Source organism: Didymella exigua (assembly GCF_010094145.1).
Source record: "Didymella exigua CBS 183.55 unplaced genomic scaffold M421scaffold_47, whole genome shotgun sequence".
Lineage (NCBI taxonomy): Eukaryota > Fungi > Ascomycota > Dothideomycetes > Pleosporales > Didymellaceae > Didymella > Didymella exigua.
In genome coordinates this window covers 191,291-208,841 of record NW_022984821.1, presented here as the reverse complement: position 1 = coordinate 208,841, position 17,551 = coordinate 191,291, and the positions used below count along the sequence as shown (strand labels likewise).

Sequence of the window (17,551 nt, the reverse complement as noted above, 5' to 3'; positions counted from 1 at the left end):
TCTCTTAGCTTGTTAGAGGTGGCGAGCTTATGCTGCATCAGAACGCGCTTTAAGCAGCCCAGATTACTAAGCTTAAAGAGCAATTAGCAGTAATAACTAAGCAGAAATCGCGCAAAAGGAAGTAGATCTAGCAAGGTGGTACTATGGAGTATGGTGAGGCAGCAGCTCAGGTGGCTGCAGAGGCCTCTGTAGCTGCTGAGCAGTCAAAGAAGGCTTGTAGTAGTAGTAATCAAGAACAAGCTTAACTAGCTCTACAGCACTGTAGAAACTGTGGAGGGACTAGACACAACGCGCGAACGTGTAAAAAAGATATAGAGGCATATTCTAAATTAGATACAAGCACAGTGTACGCAGGCTCTATGTTAAATAGCAATGAAATTGAAGAGTTGTAACGTGAGTTGGTACTGCCAAGCTTTTTTGGCCCGGGTGCTGGGTTGGCCTGGGTGCTGGGGGTTTACGTTACAATTATATTATAAAGAGGTTTTAGTAAGGCGTGTGCCTAGGGTGCTTTAAGAGACCTAGTATATTACTGCAGCGTGTTGCACGCTTAGTGTTGCGTCTTGCTAGATAGCCTAGAGGGCAAGCTATATATCTGTTTTATTTAAAGGCTATTTTACGTTGTTGCGTTGAGGCATTACAGGGAGAGTGAAGTTCGGTGTAGTCTTGGCAAAAGTGGCCAGCTCGCTTGGGTGGCCAGCTCGCTTGTGGAGTACGTTATTCTAATCCTCTCTTTTAGGAGATTATAATAACAATGCTTAGGTAAGCATAGCGCTATACCTAAGAAGGAAATACGCTAGAGAAAGATTATAAGAACAAAGTCTTATAACTTTACAAAGACATTGGTGTAGGAAGAGTGGTTTGGTGGGGGCTTGGCAAAAGTGATTCTCACACCCGTTGATTCTTTCGCCCGTGGGGTACGTTACTTAAAGTTGTGTTAACGCTGCACCGCCAGCTGCGTCTCTCCCACCTAAAATTACTGCAAGAGGCCGCAACTCGCGGTTACTAGCCAAATATAAATGGCACAATTGAAGCGCAAGGCCCTGTATGGCAATACACCAACTTTTCTCACAATAATAGCTTTTAAGTGTGGCTCTACAGCTTCATTTTTCTATCGCTAATATCTCGTTGGGGTGGCTCATCGGCTGAACTGGCTCATCGGCCGCACGGCCACGGTATGGCAAGCGAGCGCCGCACCCCACCAAGCTTGCGCGGCCATCTCACCTACGTGCAATAACTCCACCCAACGCTACTTAAATGACTTCAAACGAAGCAGATATTCAGCTTGCTATCTCATCTGTTAATGCCAAACAACTCCATAGTAATCGCGCCGCTGCTGCAGTCTTTAATGTAGCTGACAGAACGCTCCACCGCCGACGCGCTGGCATCTCTTCCCGACGCGATTGCCAGCCCAACTCAAAGAAGCTCACCTAGCTAGAAGAGGAGGTAATTGTTAGTTACATACTCAATCTAGATCAACGTGGATTTGCACGTACGTACGCAGCTGTACGTGATATGGCTGATAAGCTGCTAGCTACACGCAGTGGAGGCTAGGTTAGGTAGAAGTAGCCAGCCAATTTTGTTAAGCGTACAGAGAGCCTTAAAACACGCTTCAATCGAGCGTACGATAGGCAGAGAGCTCTGTGTGCAAATCCTGTGTTAATTAGGAGCTAGTTTGAGCTAGTAGAGCACACTAAGCTTAAGTATGGTATCCTGGATAAGGACGTATACAACTTTGATAAGGCTGGCTTCATCTATACTGGACGTTTAATCGACAACGCGCACCTGACCCCACACATTGGCTACATCGTTCGAATAAAATCAATGCCCATTCGACTCACAGCGGATGAGAGGAAGCCAGGCAAGGTGACACAGGAGGAAGGCGCACCAAAGCTCCGAGGTGATGCCGTTCCGCTGAGCTTCGAGATACCTGTGAAACTGCTCGCCTTTGCCGGCATGCGCATCGTACCTACGTTGACGGATGCCGTAATCATTCTGATAGGGTGCAAAGTGATCGCTGAGAGTTATGTTCCGATCTTATTGATCTGCAGCGCGATAAATCACACGCCCCGTAGAGGTAAGCTCATGTCGTTCCTTTATTCTTTCATTGCGGACGCGGGTAACAGGGATGACTTCGCCCGCCCACAGCGACTATGTTTCGCGACTCTTTCTTTCCAACATGGTGGTAGATCAGCGGGATGGCCCTCGATAAGCTGCACGAAAGACTAGAAACCAATAAAGGAGAGGAGTACGTCAAGGTGGCCATGTGTGTTCTGCATGACCAACGTTGTCCTGAAAGCGAGGGAAACAATGGTAAGTGTCAGAAGCTTTCCCATCCCCCATGTGAGGCCGAGTGCGACACAGGAAAAGTCGAGTGAGTCTATCTCGCATGAAGGATGCTGGTATGACCGATAACAAGATCAGAAGGGAGAACGTCGCTGTTTGCAGCTGGTAGACTGATGAGACGGAGATATTTGCGAGATTAACATTAATTCCTGCAGATTATTCTTGAGATCTATCGCGCGTTGTAAGGAGATGTATCTCTTACGATGTAGATCTGGCCGATGAGTACGGTCAGGCCAACCACCATCGTAATGGCAATGATGGGCAAGTTGACACGGGCGAACTCAAGCCCACCAACGCGAATGTGCTTGCGACCCAAGATGTCGCGCCAAAGCATACCCGCCAGAGAGGCGCTGAACGCCAGACTGAAAGCACCATAGTTGACGCCAATGGCCATGCTGTACACTGTGCCCCAGAAGGTCCGATTGGAAATCGGTACCCCGTTCAGTTGGTGGATTTTCTGCCAGGCCTGGATGACTCGGGAGAGGAGGATTGTGGTGCCGATGTTTGTGCCTGCAAACTGATTGATGTTAGCAGAGATGTAACAACATGGACAGTCAAACTTACGTTGCATAAAATGACGGAGAGGAACCCCATCCCGCCAACCGCCCCTACTGTCCCGGTTTTCCCCACCCAGTGATCCCAGCCGTGTGCGAACACCGGAACCCATCCCTTTGTAACGAGCGCTTGCACCAAGACGAACATGCAGAATGCGAAGGGTAGCAAAGGCAGCGGCAGATGGTTGAAGACAGTCATGGTCGTGGGGAACGTCTCCCTGGCCCACTGATATCTTTCGTTGATGACGGATTCGAGCGTTGTACGTTTCTTCAGGGTCAGGTGCTTGAGACGACTTTCTTTGCTAACTCCTGGCTCTTTGTTTATGGTAGGCTGCAGTGTTTCGTTGGAGGTCTGGTTCGATGTTATCGCGGGTGGTGCTTGAGTCTTCTCGTCGATACTGGTGTTGGTATTGAAGGATTCGCCATTTCGAAGCATACCAGGCTCTTCCTGCACTATGGATCGTCTCCTCTCTGCTCTTTCGGCATAAACGTTTTCTGCTCTTCGTCGGCCTTCCTGAGCAATCCTACGCGTCTCCTTCCTGTTCGTCCAGCCAAGACCAAGGTCGAAGATGATCAGAACAAATGCTGCTGGCAAGGTAACGTAGAATACCGGCCATTCGTGGGTGCCTTGAGCAACGGCGTTGATGACAAGAACTGCAATCAATGTCACAGCCATGAGACTAGCGCCAAAGATTGCACCTTTCTTGTCGAGGAAGGGGTTCAGGATCTCCTCAAGTGAGAGCTGCTTCTGCTCGTCCCCATCGGTAGCATCTTCATCCGCGTTCTCTGGCTCGCCTTTGGCAAAAGGAATATTGGGATTGACTGGTGGTTTATTCTTGATCTCATCGGGCAGGTCCTCCATCTTGATTGAGGAAGGAATGAGAGCCTCATCGTGGAAGATGATGTATAGAAGAAAAGGGAATAGAACAACACCAGTTACAACGACTGGTACGATCATGTTGGCTGTGTACTTGATAAACTTGATCTGGAAAGCTCCAGCCAGTACCAGGTTGGTAGGATTCGATGAGACCAGAATGGCAGAGGCGATGTTTGCGCATGCAAACTGGGTGTAGATCCAAGCCCGAGGGTGCTTTATATTGCTTGACACGCGCGTCATGTAAGACAAGAACGCAGTACCAGATAATATAATGGGGTCATTCCCGATGAAGGCTGTGAGGGCAAAGAAAAAGACGTAAAGGTAGAAGTAAAGTCGATGACCGACTTTGCCCCCCTTTTGCAGCACCTTGAAAGCAAGCCACCTAATCAGACCGGATGCGTCGACGGAAATTGCAATGTACGCCAGCGACAGGAAGAACAGCATGATGTCGTAGGGTACGATGCTGTTGGCCCCAATGGTCCCGCCGTAGACTTCATCCCTGCCAATGGCTGTGATGGCCAGCAGGAACAAGTCAGCTATAAGCGGCGATGTGACGAAGTTCATGGGGAAGTTGAATCGCACAAAGGGGCCAGGCCCCGTGCGTCTTGAGAAGTCATCGTTTGATGGCGGGTTTATGATGCGCAAAGCACTCAAAGTTTTGAGCCACCCCGTCCACAAAGCTCGAGGCAGGTACAGGGGTATATGGAAACTGAAGAGAACGTTGATATCTGTCGGAATACAGCTTAGTTCATATTCATTGCTAACTTTGGAAATAGAACATACTCGTAAGAACAAAAACGATTAGAGTTATGATGGAGCGCCATTCTCGGATCTTGCCTGTCGTAACGTCGATGCCCTCAAAGCCTGAAGATTCAGCTCGGTCGTAGATCTTGTCCATGGCTGCTTGGAACGTTGGGGGCCAGTGAAATCCTGCCTGGCGGCTACTGGTTGGCTTTTGCTTCCTTTCTCTTTTAAGTTGCTGGTTTTGCCGTTGTCAACGCTTCAATCCCGCGTTTATGTTCTTTGACTTGGCGTAAGCAAATGGTTGCGCAACAACCACGATTTGGTGGGCGCGCAACGCGTTTCAGGCCGGAGAGAAAGTCGGCCAACGTCGCAAACTGCAGGGCTTCACAGTGCGACAATGCGACGCAGGCATGGCAGTGTCTATAGGCTCCTGCGAAGATTTACCAAGACTTCAGTTGCGCATCGGGCGCAGCGCCAAGTTTCTGACAAGAACGAACGCCCGATGTGGCAGCACGGGCCAACGATGTCACTTCGCGCCCTTTCACTCCCAAGTTCGGTCAGGCGTCAAGACTCAGCCACCATCCCTGCATCGCGCGAACGACCAACTCTCTCACCGGCGATGATGGATTCGGTATCAGTTGGCACGTCGCCTGCGAGCCTCACTTCGCACATCTCCCATATCATTCCCACAAGGCTCACTCCCTCTGTTCACGCATTTCTAGCGATGTGAATTCCTTTTGCAGCTGTATACTGGCTTCTCTCTCTGGTAGGGTAGCACGCTTGCAGTCATGCCGGCTACTCCAACGCTGTTCAGCGCTCTCTTACAGAGAAGCGCAGGCTCAGCCGATAATGCTACTGGGCAAACGTTAGACGTCGTTTGTGCTTGGCCGGTATCCTCACAGTACGGCGCCGGGTCGCGATTCTTGTACGTTCAACGCCGATCGCATCATGTCCGCCTGTAGATAGCTCACGTGTGTCCCACAGATACTACGTTCTTGTAGCCACCTGCGTGTTCCTACGAAAACATGAGTGGCTAAGGAATGCTTGTATTGCGGCTGCTTTGGTGGTCCCCTCAATTAGTGCGCTTCATGGCATCGTGCTCACGTCCTTCCATGTGAATGGTCAGTTCGACACCTACCCCAAGACAACCAACGTGGTCGTCAAGACAGGGCTAACGTCCACATTTCTAGGCGCAGTGGACCTAGACATCTACGGAGCCTGGCAGATATGTTCAATCGCCATCATCGCTGTGCCGTTTACCCTTCGAAAATCGCGGACGTACTTCTACGATGCCGGTCGCAACATCATCTTCTTGTGGACGATGCTCTTGGTCGCCGGCCTCATAGCTCTGTGCGTTGAGTTTTCGAGAGTGACGGCGACCGACTGCAGTCATCAGGAAGCTGAAGTCCCTTATTTGACTCGCGCCGGATTTCCCTATGGAGAGACGACGTGCGGTCTAGTCTGTTCAGAAGACGATGGTCCCTTCTCGCCCATGCGAGGAGGCGCTGCAAAGAACATCTATGTAATACCCGTTCCCAGTAGGGTGAGCTTCAACGCGGCCATGCTCATCGCTGCAGGGGTCTGCATCCCAGCCATTATCAGCCTGATCTTCACGTGGGACAAGATACTTGCGATCAATTGGAAAAAGCGGAGTGATCCTGCGCGACCCGACGAGCAGATCGAAGGTGTCAACATCACACCTCGTGAAATCAAAGGAATCAACGACAAGGTCAGGCTCTTCTTGACAGTCATCGAGATCCCATTGTTTGGCGGGGCTGTGATTGCCATCCTCATTGCCGGCGAGCTCAACTTCTTCAGTAAGCAACTGATATATCAGACCGAACCGATGGCCTCAATTGGTACGTCTCCCATCTTCACCTGATCGGACCAGCTTACAGTCTAGTAGGACAATGGTCGCCCATTGCAGGCACTTTGATGGCAGCGTTGGGTTCACTATACATCGTATGGGCCACAGATGGCGAAATCATCGTGTACGACAAGCCAAAAGCGCCAAGATCCGTGTCTTCGCAATCAAACCACAGCGAGCGGCCTCAAACGCGCGGTCGCTCTTCTACCCAGCAGTACTCCCCGACAAGAACCACACCGGGAACTGAAACCTTCCCACGCCTGTCCAGTGACCTAGACGCGCTCCAGATATCCATCACAGGGGCAAGCCGCGCACCCAGTCCGGACGAACACATCGAAACCGTGCGCACACGCACCGACACAGCCAAATCCGACTTCAATGCTGGCCGAGGCAAAGTGCGCAACTGGTTCGAGAAAGCAAGCGTATACATGAGCGACGCCGCCCACCGCTCTCTCGACGTGGCCGACTACGACAACCCCAAAGCGCGCAGGTACCCGTGGATTCCCGGTGAGGAACTGAAAAACAAGCACATACATCGCACGAGCACCAGCTACGCCGAGAAACGAAGAGCGGCCAGCGAGTACGCATTGAGCATCGCATCTGCGCGCGAACCGAGCCCGTCACCCCCGCCAGACACTTCGCCACGGCTGGAATCAGACACAGATGCTATCACCATTGTTGCGCCACGGCGTCGCTCCACGCTTGAAGTTCCGCCCCTAGCGTACTATAGTCCTAAGCCTGCACAGCATGGATTCGGTGAATGAACAACACTTCAACTGCCAACAAGGTCTCGATTCATTCAACTGTACCTCGACATGTCCGTTTGCCTGTCGATGTGACGGGGGCCGGGAGCGCGTTTCTCGGCCTCTGTGTGATGGGGTGGAGCGGCTCCACGAGGGGAGTGTGGGGGCGGCGCTGTGCTAGGGGCCGTGGCGAGTGGGTTTGCGGTTGAGCAGCTTGGGCTGCCGGTGGGTGAGGACATGGATTCCAAGGCGATTTGGGGAGATTGGGGCCGCAGAGTGAGCGGGAGGGGGGATGGTGCGATGGCGGAGGAAAATGTGTGGGTGGATGAGAACAGTGGACTCGAGATGTATGTACAGAGAACATTGGATGAGGACAGTGCTTCGATATGTATGTACAAATAAGCCAAGAACGCCAGCGCTATGCTACAGACCCCTGGCTCTTACACAAACACGCCCCTCACGCGGCTGACAACCCATACCAACCCCCTCGCCAGCAGCAAACTCGGGCCCGCATACCCCACCCTATCCAGCCCGCCCAGCCGCGCGGAACCACCCATCTGCAGCACGACGCCGTCGCCTTGCACGGGCACGACGCCCTTCCTGGAATTCAGAATGGCAAACCGGAGTATGACCTCTAGGCACGTGACGCAGATGGACACGACGATCAGGAAGATGATGATCCAGGTGATGCGCGTCATCTTCTTGTCGCTGATGGAGTCGGACAGGATCTCACCGAGGTCGAGGAAGACCTGGCAGCGCTCGTTGAGGACCTGGATGCGCGGCTTGATCTCGAGGTACTCGCGCACGGCGGTGTAGAGGGGGTGTAGCGTGGGCTCAGAGTCCCAGAAGAAGGCCGGGTCATCGAGGAGGTTGGACGCTGTGTTTGTTAGTGTGTGGGGGATGTGGAGGATGTGAGAATATGAGGATATACGAGAGGCAGACATACACAAATTGACGTCCACGCGGCTTGTGAACAGCTGTCCAATCATCTTGACCACGTCGGTGCGCCGCATGCCCAGCTTGCCCGTCAGCGCGAGCCGCTTGGGCACGTACTGGGCGGCGAGCATGGTGCGGCTCATGCCCTCCTCGAACAGGCTGAGCTTGGTGCTCTGGGCGATGGCGTGGCTCATGGCGAGCTTGATCATGTGGTCGCCGCTCTTGAGGGTGATCATGTCGTTGTAGACGCGCGGGCGCGGGATCTCGGGGTTGTACTCGAAGTGGAACTCCTCCGTCTCAAAGTCGGATTCGGTCAGCGGCCGCGTGGCGATCTGGATGCCTGTGTGGTTGAAGCTGAAGGTGAGGTCGGCGAGAATGTCCTTTTCTTGCTTCTCGGTGAAGTTCCAGAAGACGACGACGCCGTAGCTGAAGACGAACATCTCGCCGAATGACAGGGCATTGGGGGGGACACGGGTGGCCGAGTCCGAGTCGCGGCGGTCGCGGGTGCTGTTCGCGTGGGAGAGGAAGCTGGGCGACTCGTCCGAGGCCTGGTCGTCGTCGCGCACGTAGTACGTCTCGTCGTCGCCAAAGTAACCTTCCTGGTGGTGGCGGGCCTCGTTGCGCTCAATCTCCTCGTCGAGGACCGTCTTGCCGCCCGGCGACTTCAGGGCCGGGCTACTGCGCACGCGGTAGCCGTCGCTGGCGGGCAGCAGCGGCAGGTGGTAGACGCAGTACAGGCAATCATCGTAGAGCTTGGTGCGGGCGTGGTGCGTGTCGCGGACGAAGGCGGCGGTGCTCTTCATCTTGTAGGCCTGGGCGGTGCAGTACGCCGTGACGCGCGAGAGCTTGTCGGTGCGGCGGGCCTTGGGCAGGCGCTCTGCATAGCTCTTGTCCGTGGGCCCAACCTTGCGGCGCGCGAGCTGGGCGTCGGTGGGCGGCCCGGCGCTTTCGTCCTCGTCGAACTCGCCGACCTCATCCTCGTCCAGCTCGTTCGTCTCGGGCAGCAGCACGAGCTTCTCGCTGAGCTTGGACGAGCGCGTCGGCATGTGCGCGGGAATCAGCCGCCCGGACAGCTTGGGGTCGAGCGGATGGCGGCCGCTGGGCGTGCGGTTGTGATTGGAGGGGCGCACGCCTGGCGGTCCGCGGCGCTGTTGCGAGGGAATGTCTGAGGCATACTGCAGGATGTTGTCGACGCTGATCAGGCGCGCGCCCGTTGCCTGTCGCTGCAGCGCTGACGATGGCCGCTGCTGCGGGCGCGGCGCCACATCGCGCGAGTCGCTCATGAGCACCGTCGGCCCTCGCTTGCTCTTCGCCGTGGGTGCGCTCATCGTGGCAGCGCTGTTCGGCCCTGGAGGCAGTCAGAGTGCTGGTTGCGATTGACCCGGCTGCAGTTCGTTCGATGCGTACTTTGTAAACTTCGGCCGCGGCACGTCATTATGGCCGTGCATGGGCCCTCTTTGATGCAGCCTTGCCTCAGCTCCACATGCCAACGGCTGGGAACGCGATTGGACAGCTATCTCGAGGCCAGACACTTGACCATATTTTGTACACCCTCATTTCTCACGCTCTCGGCTCATTATAGACAGCAGAATACGATTGAGTTGATACGCCTTGCGCAACTATCCACTGACCAACCCGAACGCCGTGCTCAGGAGGAACCGCAATCCAAGAAAACAAAAGACACAGCGCGCAGCCAATACTCCTCACGCATACACTCGATGATAAATCCACCCGTCCCCCTCCTTTGCGGCCCGCTGAGCCGATTAAAATGTACTACGCCAGGTATTAAGAAATGGGCATTAAACATTGCAGACAAACGACCATGCTCATAGTCGCTTCCCGGGAACCAAGATAAAGAGACAGCAGACTGCAGTCAGCACGATGCCAAACAGCACCAGCACGGTAGTGGCGCGCCGAGTGAGTGTCTTCTGCACAAACTTCTCTCTGATCTTGTTGAAGTCGAACACCGTGTACTCGCTGTACCCGGCTATAGCAACAAGCGGGTCGAGCATGTACTGGTGTGTGATGATGAGGTAGATGGCGATAAAGAATGGAAGAATGAGCTGCCACTAGTTAGCACGAGCATCCATGGCAAGACACAAACTAGACATACCCAACATCTGGTCGCGCGCGACTTGTCGAGGAAGATGAGAATGAACGCCGCCCACACCGCAGCAAAGAAGCTGATCAGCCCTACTATGAGCCGGATCATCATGCTCTGCGGCACCAGGTTTCCGAGACCCTTGTTCTGCAGGAATCCTGGGAAAGCGTCTCGCTCCATAGCTTGGAAGACATAGTCCTTAGCTTGGTCAAACAGTTCCGGGTCTGAACGCTGCTCAGGTCCTTCAATAGCATTCTGTACGTCGTTCAGGATGCTCTGCGGAATGATGATCTCCCTCTCCGACCCAGGCAGCAAATATGTGTAGAGAATCTTCTCTGCTGATGCGCGCAAGTCCTCCCTACGGGGCTGTGAGTTGTCGCCAGAAGAAAGCTGTCCTGGCGAAGTCGGGTCTCCCGGTGTCTGAGCGAAGCTGGGGCGTGGAGGATCGTGGCTCTGGTTGCTCCCCTGACTATTTTGCGGCGAATGGTTTCTGCTGGGTCGGTCCGATCTAAGGTACTGCGACAACCTTTGCGACTCCTGTAGCATGTCCTTCTCGTTCGACGGGCCCTCTCCAGCATCGTCGAAATTCTGCATGAATGAAGACCTCTTCGACGCTTTCTCAATTTCCGGTGTGTCTTCGACCAAACTCCTGTGTAGGCGTCTAACATACAGACGGCATAGCTGAAGATGCTGGGAGACGTCGAGCCTGTTGTTTGTTAGCGACTGCTTGAACTGCAGTTTTTCGTATGATTCCTACCAGAAGTCCAAGTAGTCGACTGAGCGCTGCTGGTCGCGCATGTAGATGTAGAAGGAGAACAGGTCCAGCGGTGCCACCGTCTTGCGGCTCAACACTTCGAACAGAGTTGGGAAACGGTTGCGCTCGATGGTCTGCGCATTGTGGTGCGGTCGCTCGATGTCGTCAGACATGGCAGCGGTGTTTTCGAAAAGTTACAGTAATGAGAGGCGCGCGATCGTGACGCAGGAGGTCGAAGAATAGAGGCTATCGATAGACGCGGTGTTGGGCGGGAAAGGGCGTGGGCCCACAGTAATTGCGTGCGGACAGCGGCGGGTGAGCGAGTGACGAGGTAGCGAAAGGTCGAAAAAGGAATCTTCAGGTGGTGAGTGAGCGTCGCGGGGCCGTTGGCGTGTTTGCGCGCCCCAATCGACGTGAGAATCGGCAGTGAAGCTGGGAAATTAGGCCAGACGTGGTTGCGCAGTGACTTGGCGCGGCAACAGGGATGGGTTGATGTCAGCCACCCGTTGATCGCTCCACCGGAGTAAGAAGAGCCGCAGCGCGTCGCAATAGGCGAATTTTGCAGACGCGATTGTGATCAGTGAAAACGATGAGTGCAACGGTCCTGCGCACGACTCGTGGTAAGGCTACGAAGTGAAGTGATGAAGTGAAGTGGACTGCACGTTCAGCTGCTACTAAGTAGAAGACGTGGAGAGCCCCAGCCCCAGACAAAGCAAGGGAAGCCGTCACCGCGTTCCTGCAGTAGCTGCTGCCGCTTTGTCGTCGCTCCTTACCACGCTGGAGGCAGTTCTACGGTACAGATGCAGACGCATGAGTGTAGGTTGTTTTCTCGCTCAGCCCAAACGCCTCCACGGCTGCGCAGTCAACGTGGAGTCACGCCAACGGCTCGACCTCTCTGAATGCTCAGCCTTACCAGGCATCAGCTTTCAGCCCAGTAGCTCGCACATAAAGCACTGAACGACCGCTACTGTATGCATGATACGTCTTGTCATAGGTCGTTCATTCTGTCGATCCAGACATTGTTTATTTGTTTGTCAACCTACTTGTAGACTAAGAACCGCAGCTATGGCTCCACCGACTTTGCCCGAGGGCTTTCTCTCAGGCCCTGCGCCTAACCTGACCCGGATTGACATTGACCTGAGGAAGGAGCGTATCCTCCCCGCATACGATGACCTCTGGGCTGTAGTCCTTGATGGCGTGCTGTCAGAAAAAGAATGTGATGAATTCATTGCCGCAGCCGAGTCGACAACCAATGCGAATTGGGAGCGCGCTATGATCAACATTGGAGGTGGCATGCAGGCTTTATACGAGGACACAAGGAAATGTGGACGCATCATCTGGGATGACCGAGACCTCGTAGCAAAGCTTTGGGCCAGAATTGAGGACGCAGTGCCTGAGATCCACAAGCTGAACAATCGGCCGCACGTCACTGGCAATGGGCCTGTAAAGAGAAACGAGACATGGAGGATGACGAGGCTGAACGAGCGTATGAGATTTCTGAAGTACGTAGGCGGGGAGTACTTCAAACGTATGTATTACGGTCCTAATGGCTGTCTGCATTGCTAATCTAGCAGCACACTGCGACGGCACGTACGAGACGCCAGATGGACAAGAGCGGTCGTACTACACACTGCACCTGTACCTGAGCGATGCAGACGACAGCAGAGGTCAGGAAGCGCTCCAGGGTGGTGCTACCACCTTCCACTCATATGACATGCAGAGGCGCCTCGACGTAAAACCCAAGTATGGCCGTGTGCTGATGTTCCAGCACAGCTTCCTCCTCCACTCCGGCGACGACGTAGTGAGTGGAACGAAGTACACCATGCGAACGGATGTCATGTTCGCAAAAGAAGCGGCGGAGGAAGCAAACTTCAAGCATTTCCGCAAAGGAGAGAAGGCTGCCGGCTACGGCAGCGGTGGAACCTCGAGTCGGATTGCGGGCACCGTTGGGGATTGGGAATCAGTATAAAGCATTCGTTAGTAGTATCCCAGAACCAGTAGAGATAGGCGCTGCCGCAGACTTACATAAAAAAAGGTGGTGAACGGCCTGCCTCGCCAGAGTAATCAGAATCGAATGATACCCTTCCTCTTTCGCCGAAGCTACTCGAAGTCAGGCACGCTGCGTATTGTACTACAGTGTCACTCCGCAGAGCACACAATCTTCGCACTGACTCCCATAGGGAAACCATATCCACTGCTCACATTTCTGCGCGCAGCTTCTTGGGCCCTGAGCTTTCTGATGCCGAGTACAGACGTGAGTCACGCCAGGCCCTTACGGGCAGTAGTGCCGAAGCACAAAAGTTGAAGATTACTCCGAATTTCTCATCTGCAGGGTGGGACGACTGCAAGCAGTGTCTGTGTGGGTACAGAGAAACGCAGCGTTGGCGAGGCAGGCCGTTGGAGGAAAAAAGTCGGGCGGGGCGCTGTGGGGTTTTGTAGCTGCTGCTGCTGCCGCTAGCGTCGCCGGAGCAATCGGCCCGTGCTGTGAGTCTATCATCAGGCAGTCGAATAATCCCTGGACACCGACAAGTCAATTTTTCCGGAATTCATATGTATCTGCCTTGTCGCCCCGTGGCTTTGAAATTAGCACAGTACTGGAACAATCCACGGGAATCTCCCGCCTTTTGGTACTATCTAAAAGTCATTTCTTGAATTCTTCTAATGGTTTCACTGTCACACACTTTCATTGTGACACCGAGATTGCTAATCTTCATCATGTAGGCATTTACCAGAAATTCCACTGAATGTCTTGGAATTTGTCTTTCCAGATCAAAGCACTATACAGTATGATGCGTTTCTCTCGCTATCTCCCGTCTTCTACAACCACTTGAACACAATTCACCATTTCCAAGATGAGCCTCTTCGATATCGGCAATGCCGTGCTCGAAAGATACACTGGTCTACCCTCCAAGTCCACTTTCCTAAGAGAGCACGTCGTGCCTGCCAAAGATGACGATAAATTCAACAACAACAAGTGCGTGCAGTGCTGGGACGAGTACACTGACGAGCACCCCGGCGTCAAGATCTCGCCCTGTGGCCACATCTTCGGCCGTGACTGCCTCTATGAGATCGTAAACGGCCCAACCGGCGACCTGTGCCCATACTGCAGGAGCAAGTTATTTCGACGAACGTCAACGAAGCAAGACATCTTCATGGCTCTTAGCAATATGCTCACACAGGCCATCTTCTCTTATTGCTGGATCGTATCGCGATTTAGCAGGGTGGTCCATGCATCTATCGCCGGTCAGACAGCTTGCCACCCACAGCTCCGCCCGTTCATTGTCCTGCTCTTTGATGGCCTAGCTCTGCAGGGAGAACGATTTGTGCGCCATCGTACTGGCGTCTGCACTCGCAATCCCAACCTCAGAGTCGCCGAGCTGTTCTGCCACACAACCGTGCTGTCTCATTTGCTACTTATTGGGTTTCCCTTCATCGCACCTGCTCTCCTGCCGGTATATTTTATGTTCAGCACTGCGGTCTTCAAGGTCTCATTCGTCGCTGCGAACCTTGCCTTTGTTGCCTATTCTCAGGCGCTGTTCTCTGGGTATTTTCACTTTCATGCTGGGATGTTTGAAGGGGACTTTGAGAACGACTCAGATCGCGCCTTGGTCACATACGTTGCTGCTGTCGCTGTCGCATTCCAACAACTTTGCATTATTATTTTGATCTGGCCTGTACCTACCATGAGGTTTGCACGGACGTCCTTGGCGAGTGTAGCCTGGCGGTAGATAAGCTTGGACTGGTTTGCGGGTTTGGGATGTTGTTGACTTACTTTAATGTTGGCTTGCGCTTGCCGTTCTAAGGCTTCCTCGTACGCTGGTGGTGGAAACAGCTCGCTCAGATAGCATTGTCTGGGGTTGGGAAACTTCTCGATGATTGGAGGCGCAGGTGGTTGAGAAGACGGCGCGCTATCGGACACTGCAACCATGTTAGGTATCGAAGGAGCCGAGGAAGAAGATTGGGTAAGGCGAAGCGAGGCAAGTAGAATGTGTTAAAGTTTTCCGCTTGAACGCAGTTTGTAGCGTACCATCACCTGCAATCAAGTTGGATATCAGCGCCGATCCTTCAGGATCCATTTGTCACGATGCAAGGAGCAACCCTGCTCGAAATAGCAGACGTAAGAGGACTACGTAGAACACAGATTCGTCTGTAAGCTTGTGCTGTCTATTAATTAGTGTTGAAAGATACAATAGCCCTTGGAAGATCAGGATCATGTGGCATTACATGTTCACATTACTTTCCGCCATCATGAAGCACTCTAAGCACCATTACTCATTCCTCTGGTGGGTAAACGACGATGCGGTCGATGTCAGCACCCTTGTAAGTCTGGTTGTTGAACAATCCGCCAATCTCAATCGTGTTGTTCCTCCCCTTGTCCAAGTGCAGCTGCAGCGGTGTGCTCAAAACGATGCCCTTGTGAGTGTCTCTCTGGTACAAGCTCTCGATCTGCTCGGCCTTGCCATTGACAATGACGCTCGCGATACGGCGCAGTTGCCATGTACCGCCAATGCGGTCTGGAGTACCTCCGGGCTGGTCGCCGAAACCCATATCGTCAGTGTTTTGATAGTAAAACGAGACCCATTGGGCCTTGCCCTGGCCTTCGATGCCGGAGAAGGTGACCTTGCTGTTATTTCCGACGATACCAGTCAAGATCATCTCGTGGCTGCCGAAAGCAGCTTCCTGCTTGAAAGCGCCACCAGTAACTGTAGCGTCCTTGCCGTAGTAGGTCTTGCCCTTGATGGCCTTGACCTCGCCTGTCTTGACGTTCAGATCGTAGACATCGTGCCACTTGACCTCGAGCGACTTCTTGGCCTCATCGATCTCGACAGGGAGCCAGATGTAACGAGACTCCCAAAGACTAATCGAGTCCCATTGGTCACCTAGGTAGAGGTAAGTTGTTTTCTTCGTGCCATCAATGCGCAGAGAAAATCCAGACTGCGAGTTGTATGTACGGGTGTTGAGAGGAGCGACGATGAAAGGTTGCGACCAAGGTCCCTCAAGCTTGTCAGCACGGAAGGCAACGACGTTATTGGGCCTGTATCCGGTCTTGTGGCTCATCAATGCGAAGTAGCTCTTATCGGTCTGGATGATGGTAGGCGCCTCGAGATCGTACTTATCCCATCGGTGAACGACTTTTTCAAGAGCAGTGATGTTGTCGTTGTACGAAGTAAGGTAGACGTCACGTCCTTCACGACGGTCGCCGTTGGAGTACAGGGCGTAGGCTCTTCCATCCTTGCGGTCCACGAACAGACCATAGTCTTGTGACCAGTTGCCAAGTGGGAGCGTAGCGTCGACGAATGAGTAAGGCCCGGTAATATTGTCGGCTTGAGCAAAGCCTTGCAGAAGCCATCCGTAGGTTGAGTTGTCGGCGTGCCAGAACATGTGGTACTTTCCGGTCTGCTCGGAGAAGGTGACCTTAGGCCTCTGAATGATGTGGTCTGTCGAGATATATGGGTGACCCTCGATTGGTGCTAGCGTTCACATCAGTCACTCAGGTCCTCTTCGCGGAAATTGGATGTTCTTACAAAGAGCCATGCCCTCTGGCGTCCATGTTGCCAGATCGTCCGAGCTGTATACGCTGACGCCTCCACCCTCGACCTGACCTTGAATCTTGTATTCTCCAAACAGGAAGAACTTGCCAGTCTCCTTGTCGACTGTCACACCACCAGCGTGGGCATTGACTAGGGTACCATCAGTAGCTCTCCATCGTGCGCCTGGAACGATCCATTTGGCAGAAACGGAAGCGGCAGCCAGCAGCAACTGGCAGGAGACTGAACCAAAACCCATGATAGCTCACAAAGATCTCAAAGTGAGGTACCAAACAATCACACAACCCGGCAACAATGTTATATAGCACCTGCATCGTGCCAGAATTTTCACTGGCTGTTTATCCAGAGCCAAGGCTACCCCGGGGTATTACTCGCCGAACCGCCAGGCACGACACGAGCTGATCTGGGATGCGGGGCTCCGCACACATATTGCGGGTAAGATCAGCACTTTATTCCGGGGTTTCTGGCGGCGGTGTTCCCTCTTTGCGATGCATTCGCTTCGCCCTCACGGAGAAACCAAGACATCAACGGTGAGGAGATGCGCAAGTGCTCCTTCATTGAGAAGGTGATCTGGATCGTGCCGAGAGAATTAGTCGACGTGACGATTGGCCAAGGATGGCTGAGGCTTCGTGCGATGAATGCAAGGAAATGTGGTGAGGTTGGGAGGTTGGGACTCGCTTGAGGAGCGATGACGGCATCATCACTAAGCTCATTTCTCAATCGCGAGCGTGTCGCGTCCCCAAGTGCACAATCCCACCTACACGCAAATCATTAACGTGGTCCACCACCGAGCGAATCACCCCACCGAGCGAATCACTCTGCCAAGACCACAACGCTTTCTACTATTAATTACAATGGCTCAACAACCTGATCTTGAATTACTTTCCTGTGCAGATAGAGTTATACTTGCTACCCAAGCAATAAAATCTAACGCGTCACTAAGCCAGCGACGCGCTGCTGCTATCTACAGGGTTCCTCAAAGTACACTTAGCCATCAAGGCGCTGGAAGAACCCCACGACGCGATACCCACCCTAACTCATCTAAGCTTCAGAAGCATGAAGAGGAGGCAGTTATACAATACA

General features: G+C 53.4%; 8 protein-coding genes across 8 annotated transcripts; 4 read left to right on the top strand and 4 right to left on the bottom strand.

The window, feature by feature from the left end:
- Positions 1-1,671: 1,671 nt before the first annotated feature.
- M421DRAFT_74771 (uncharacterized protein) lies at positions 1,672-2,226 on the top strand (the record flags this gene model as incomplete). The annotated part of the gene is made up of 1 exon (XM_033597076.1): positions 1,672-2,226. A coding segment is annotated over one exon (555 nt), but the record flags the coding sequence as incomplete, so codon positions are not given.
- M421DRAFT_425594 (uncharacterized protein) lies at positions 2,088-4,937 on the bottom strand. The gene is made up of 3 exons (XM_033594124.1): positions 4,558-4,937; positions 2,908-4,502; positions 2,088-2,860 (listed from the first exon to the last, which is right to left on the bottom strand). The coding sequence occupies exons 1-3, from the start codon at positions 4,670-4,672 to the stop codon at positions 2,513-2,515; spliced, it is 2,058 nt and encodes a 685-aa protein (XP_033443963.1). The 5' UTR covers positions 4,673-4,937; the 3' UTR covers positions 2,088-2,512.
- A 369-nt stretch (positions 4,938-5,306) lies between these two features.
- M421DRAFT_104303 (uncharacterized protein) lies at positions 5,307-7,337 on the top strand (the record flags this gene model as incomplete). The annotated part of the gene is made up of 5 exons (XM_033587000.1): positions 5,307-5,443; positions 5,503-5,639; positions 5,709-6,377; positions 6,425-7,104; positions 7,173-7,337. 5 exons carry the CDS (start codon positions 5,307-5,309, stop codon positions 7,335-7,337), a joined length of 1,788 nt encoding a protein of 595 aa, XP_033443962.1.
- Positions 7,267-9,469, bottom strand: M421DRAFT_425592 (DUF155-domain-containing protein). Its single transcript, XM_033594123.1, has 2 exons — positions 8,075-9,469; positions 7,267-8,005 (listed from the first exon to the last, which is right to left on the bottom strand). The coding sequence occupies exons 1-2, from the start codon at positions 9,390-9,392 to the stop codon at positions 7,569-7,571; spliced, it is 1,755 nt and encodes a 584-aa protein (XP_033443961.1). The 5' UTR covers positions 9,393-9,469; the 3' UTR covers positions 7,267-7,568.
- A 147-nt stretch (positions 9,470-9,616) lies between these two features.
- Positions 9,617-11,539, bottom strand: M421DRAFT_425591 (regulator of G protein signaling superfamily). The gene is made up of 3 exons (XM_033594122.1): positions 10,923-11,539; positions 10,178-10,871; positions 9,617-10,127 (listed from the first exon to the last, which is right to left on the bottom strand). The coding sequence occupies exons 1-3, from the start codon at positions 11,090-11,092 to the stop codon at positions 9,891-9,893; spliced, it is 1,101 nt and encodes a 366-aa protein (XP_033443960.1). The 5' UTR covers positions 11,093-11,539; the 3' UTR covers positions 9,617-9,890.
- A 342-nt stretch (positions 11,540-11,881) lies between these two features.
- Positions 11,882-13,086, top strand: M421DRAFT_425590 (oxidoreductase domain-containing protein). The gene is made up of 2 exons (XM_033594121.1): positions 11,882-12,447; positions 12,494-13,086. The coding sequence occupies exons 1-2, from the start codon at positions 11,985-11,987 to the stop codon at positions 12,886-12,888; spliced, it is 858 nt and encodes a 285-aa protein (XP_033443959.1). The 5' UTR covers positions 11,882-11,984; the 3' UTR covers positions 12,889-13,086.
- A 685-nt stretch (positions 13,087-13,771) lies between these two features.
- Positions 13,772-14,647, top strand: M421DRAFT_9492 (uncharacterized protein; the record flags this gene model as incomplete). Its single annotated transcript, XM_033598247.1, has 1 exon — positions 13,772-14,647. The coding sequence occupies one exon, from the start codon at positions 13,772-13,774 to the stop codon at positions 14,645-14,647; it is 876 nt and encodes a 291-aa protein (XP_033443958.1).
- Positions 14,648-15,067: 420 nt separating this feature from the next.
- On the bottom strand, positions 15,068-17,108 carry M421DRAFT_425588 (carbohydrate-binding module family 35 protein). The gene is made up of 2 exons (XM_033594120.1): positions 16,445-17,108; positions 15,068-16,390 (listed from the first exon to the last, which is right to left on the bottom strand). The coding sequence occupies exons 1-2, from the start codon at positions 16,704-16,706 to the stop codon at positions 15,192-15,194; spliced, it is 1,461 nt and encodes a 486-aa protein (XP_033443957.1). The 5' UTR covers positions 16,707-17,108; the 3' UTR covers positions 15,068-15,191.
- Positions 17,109-17,551: the final 443 nt, after the last annotated feature.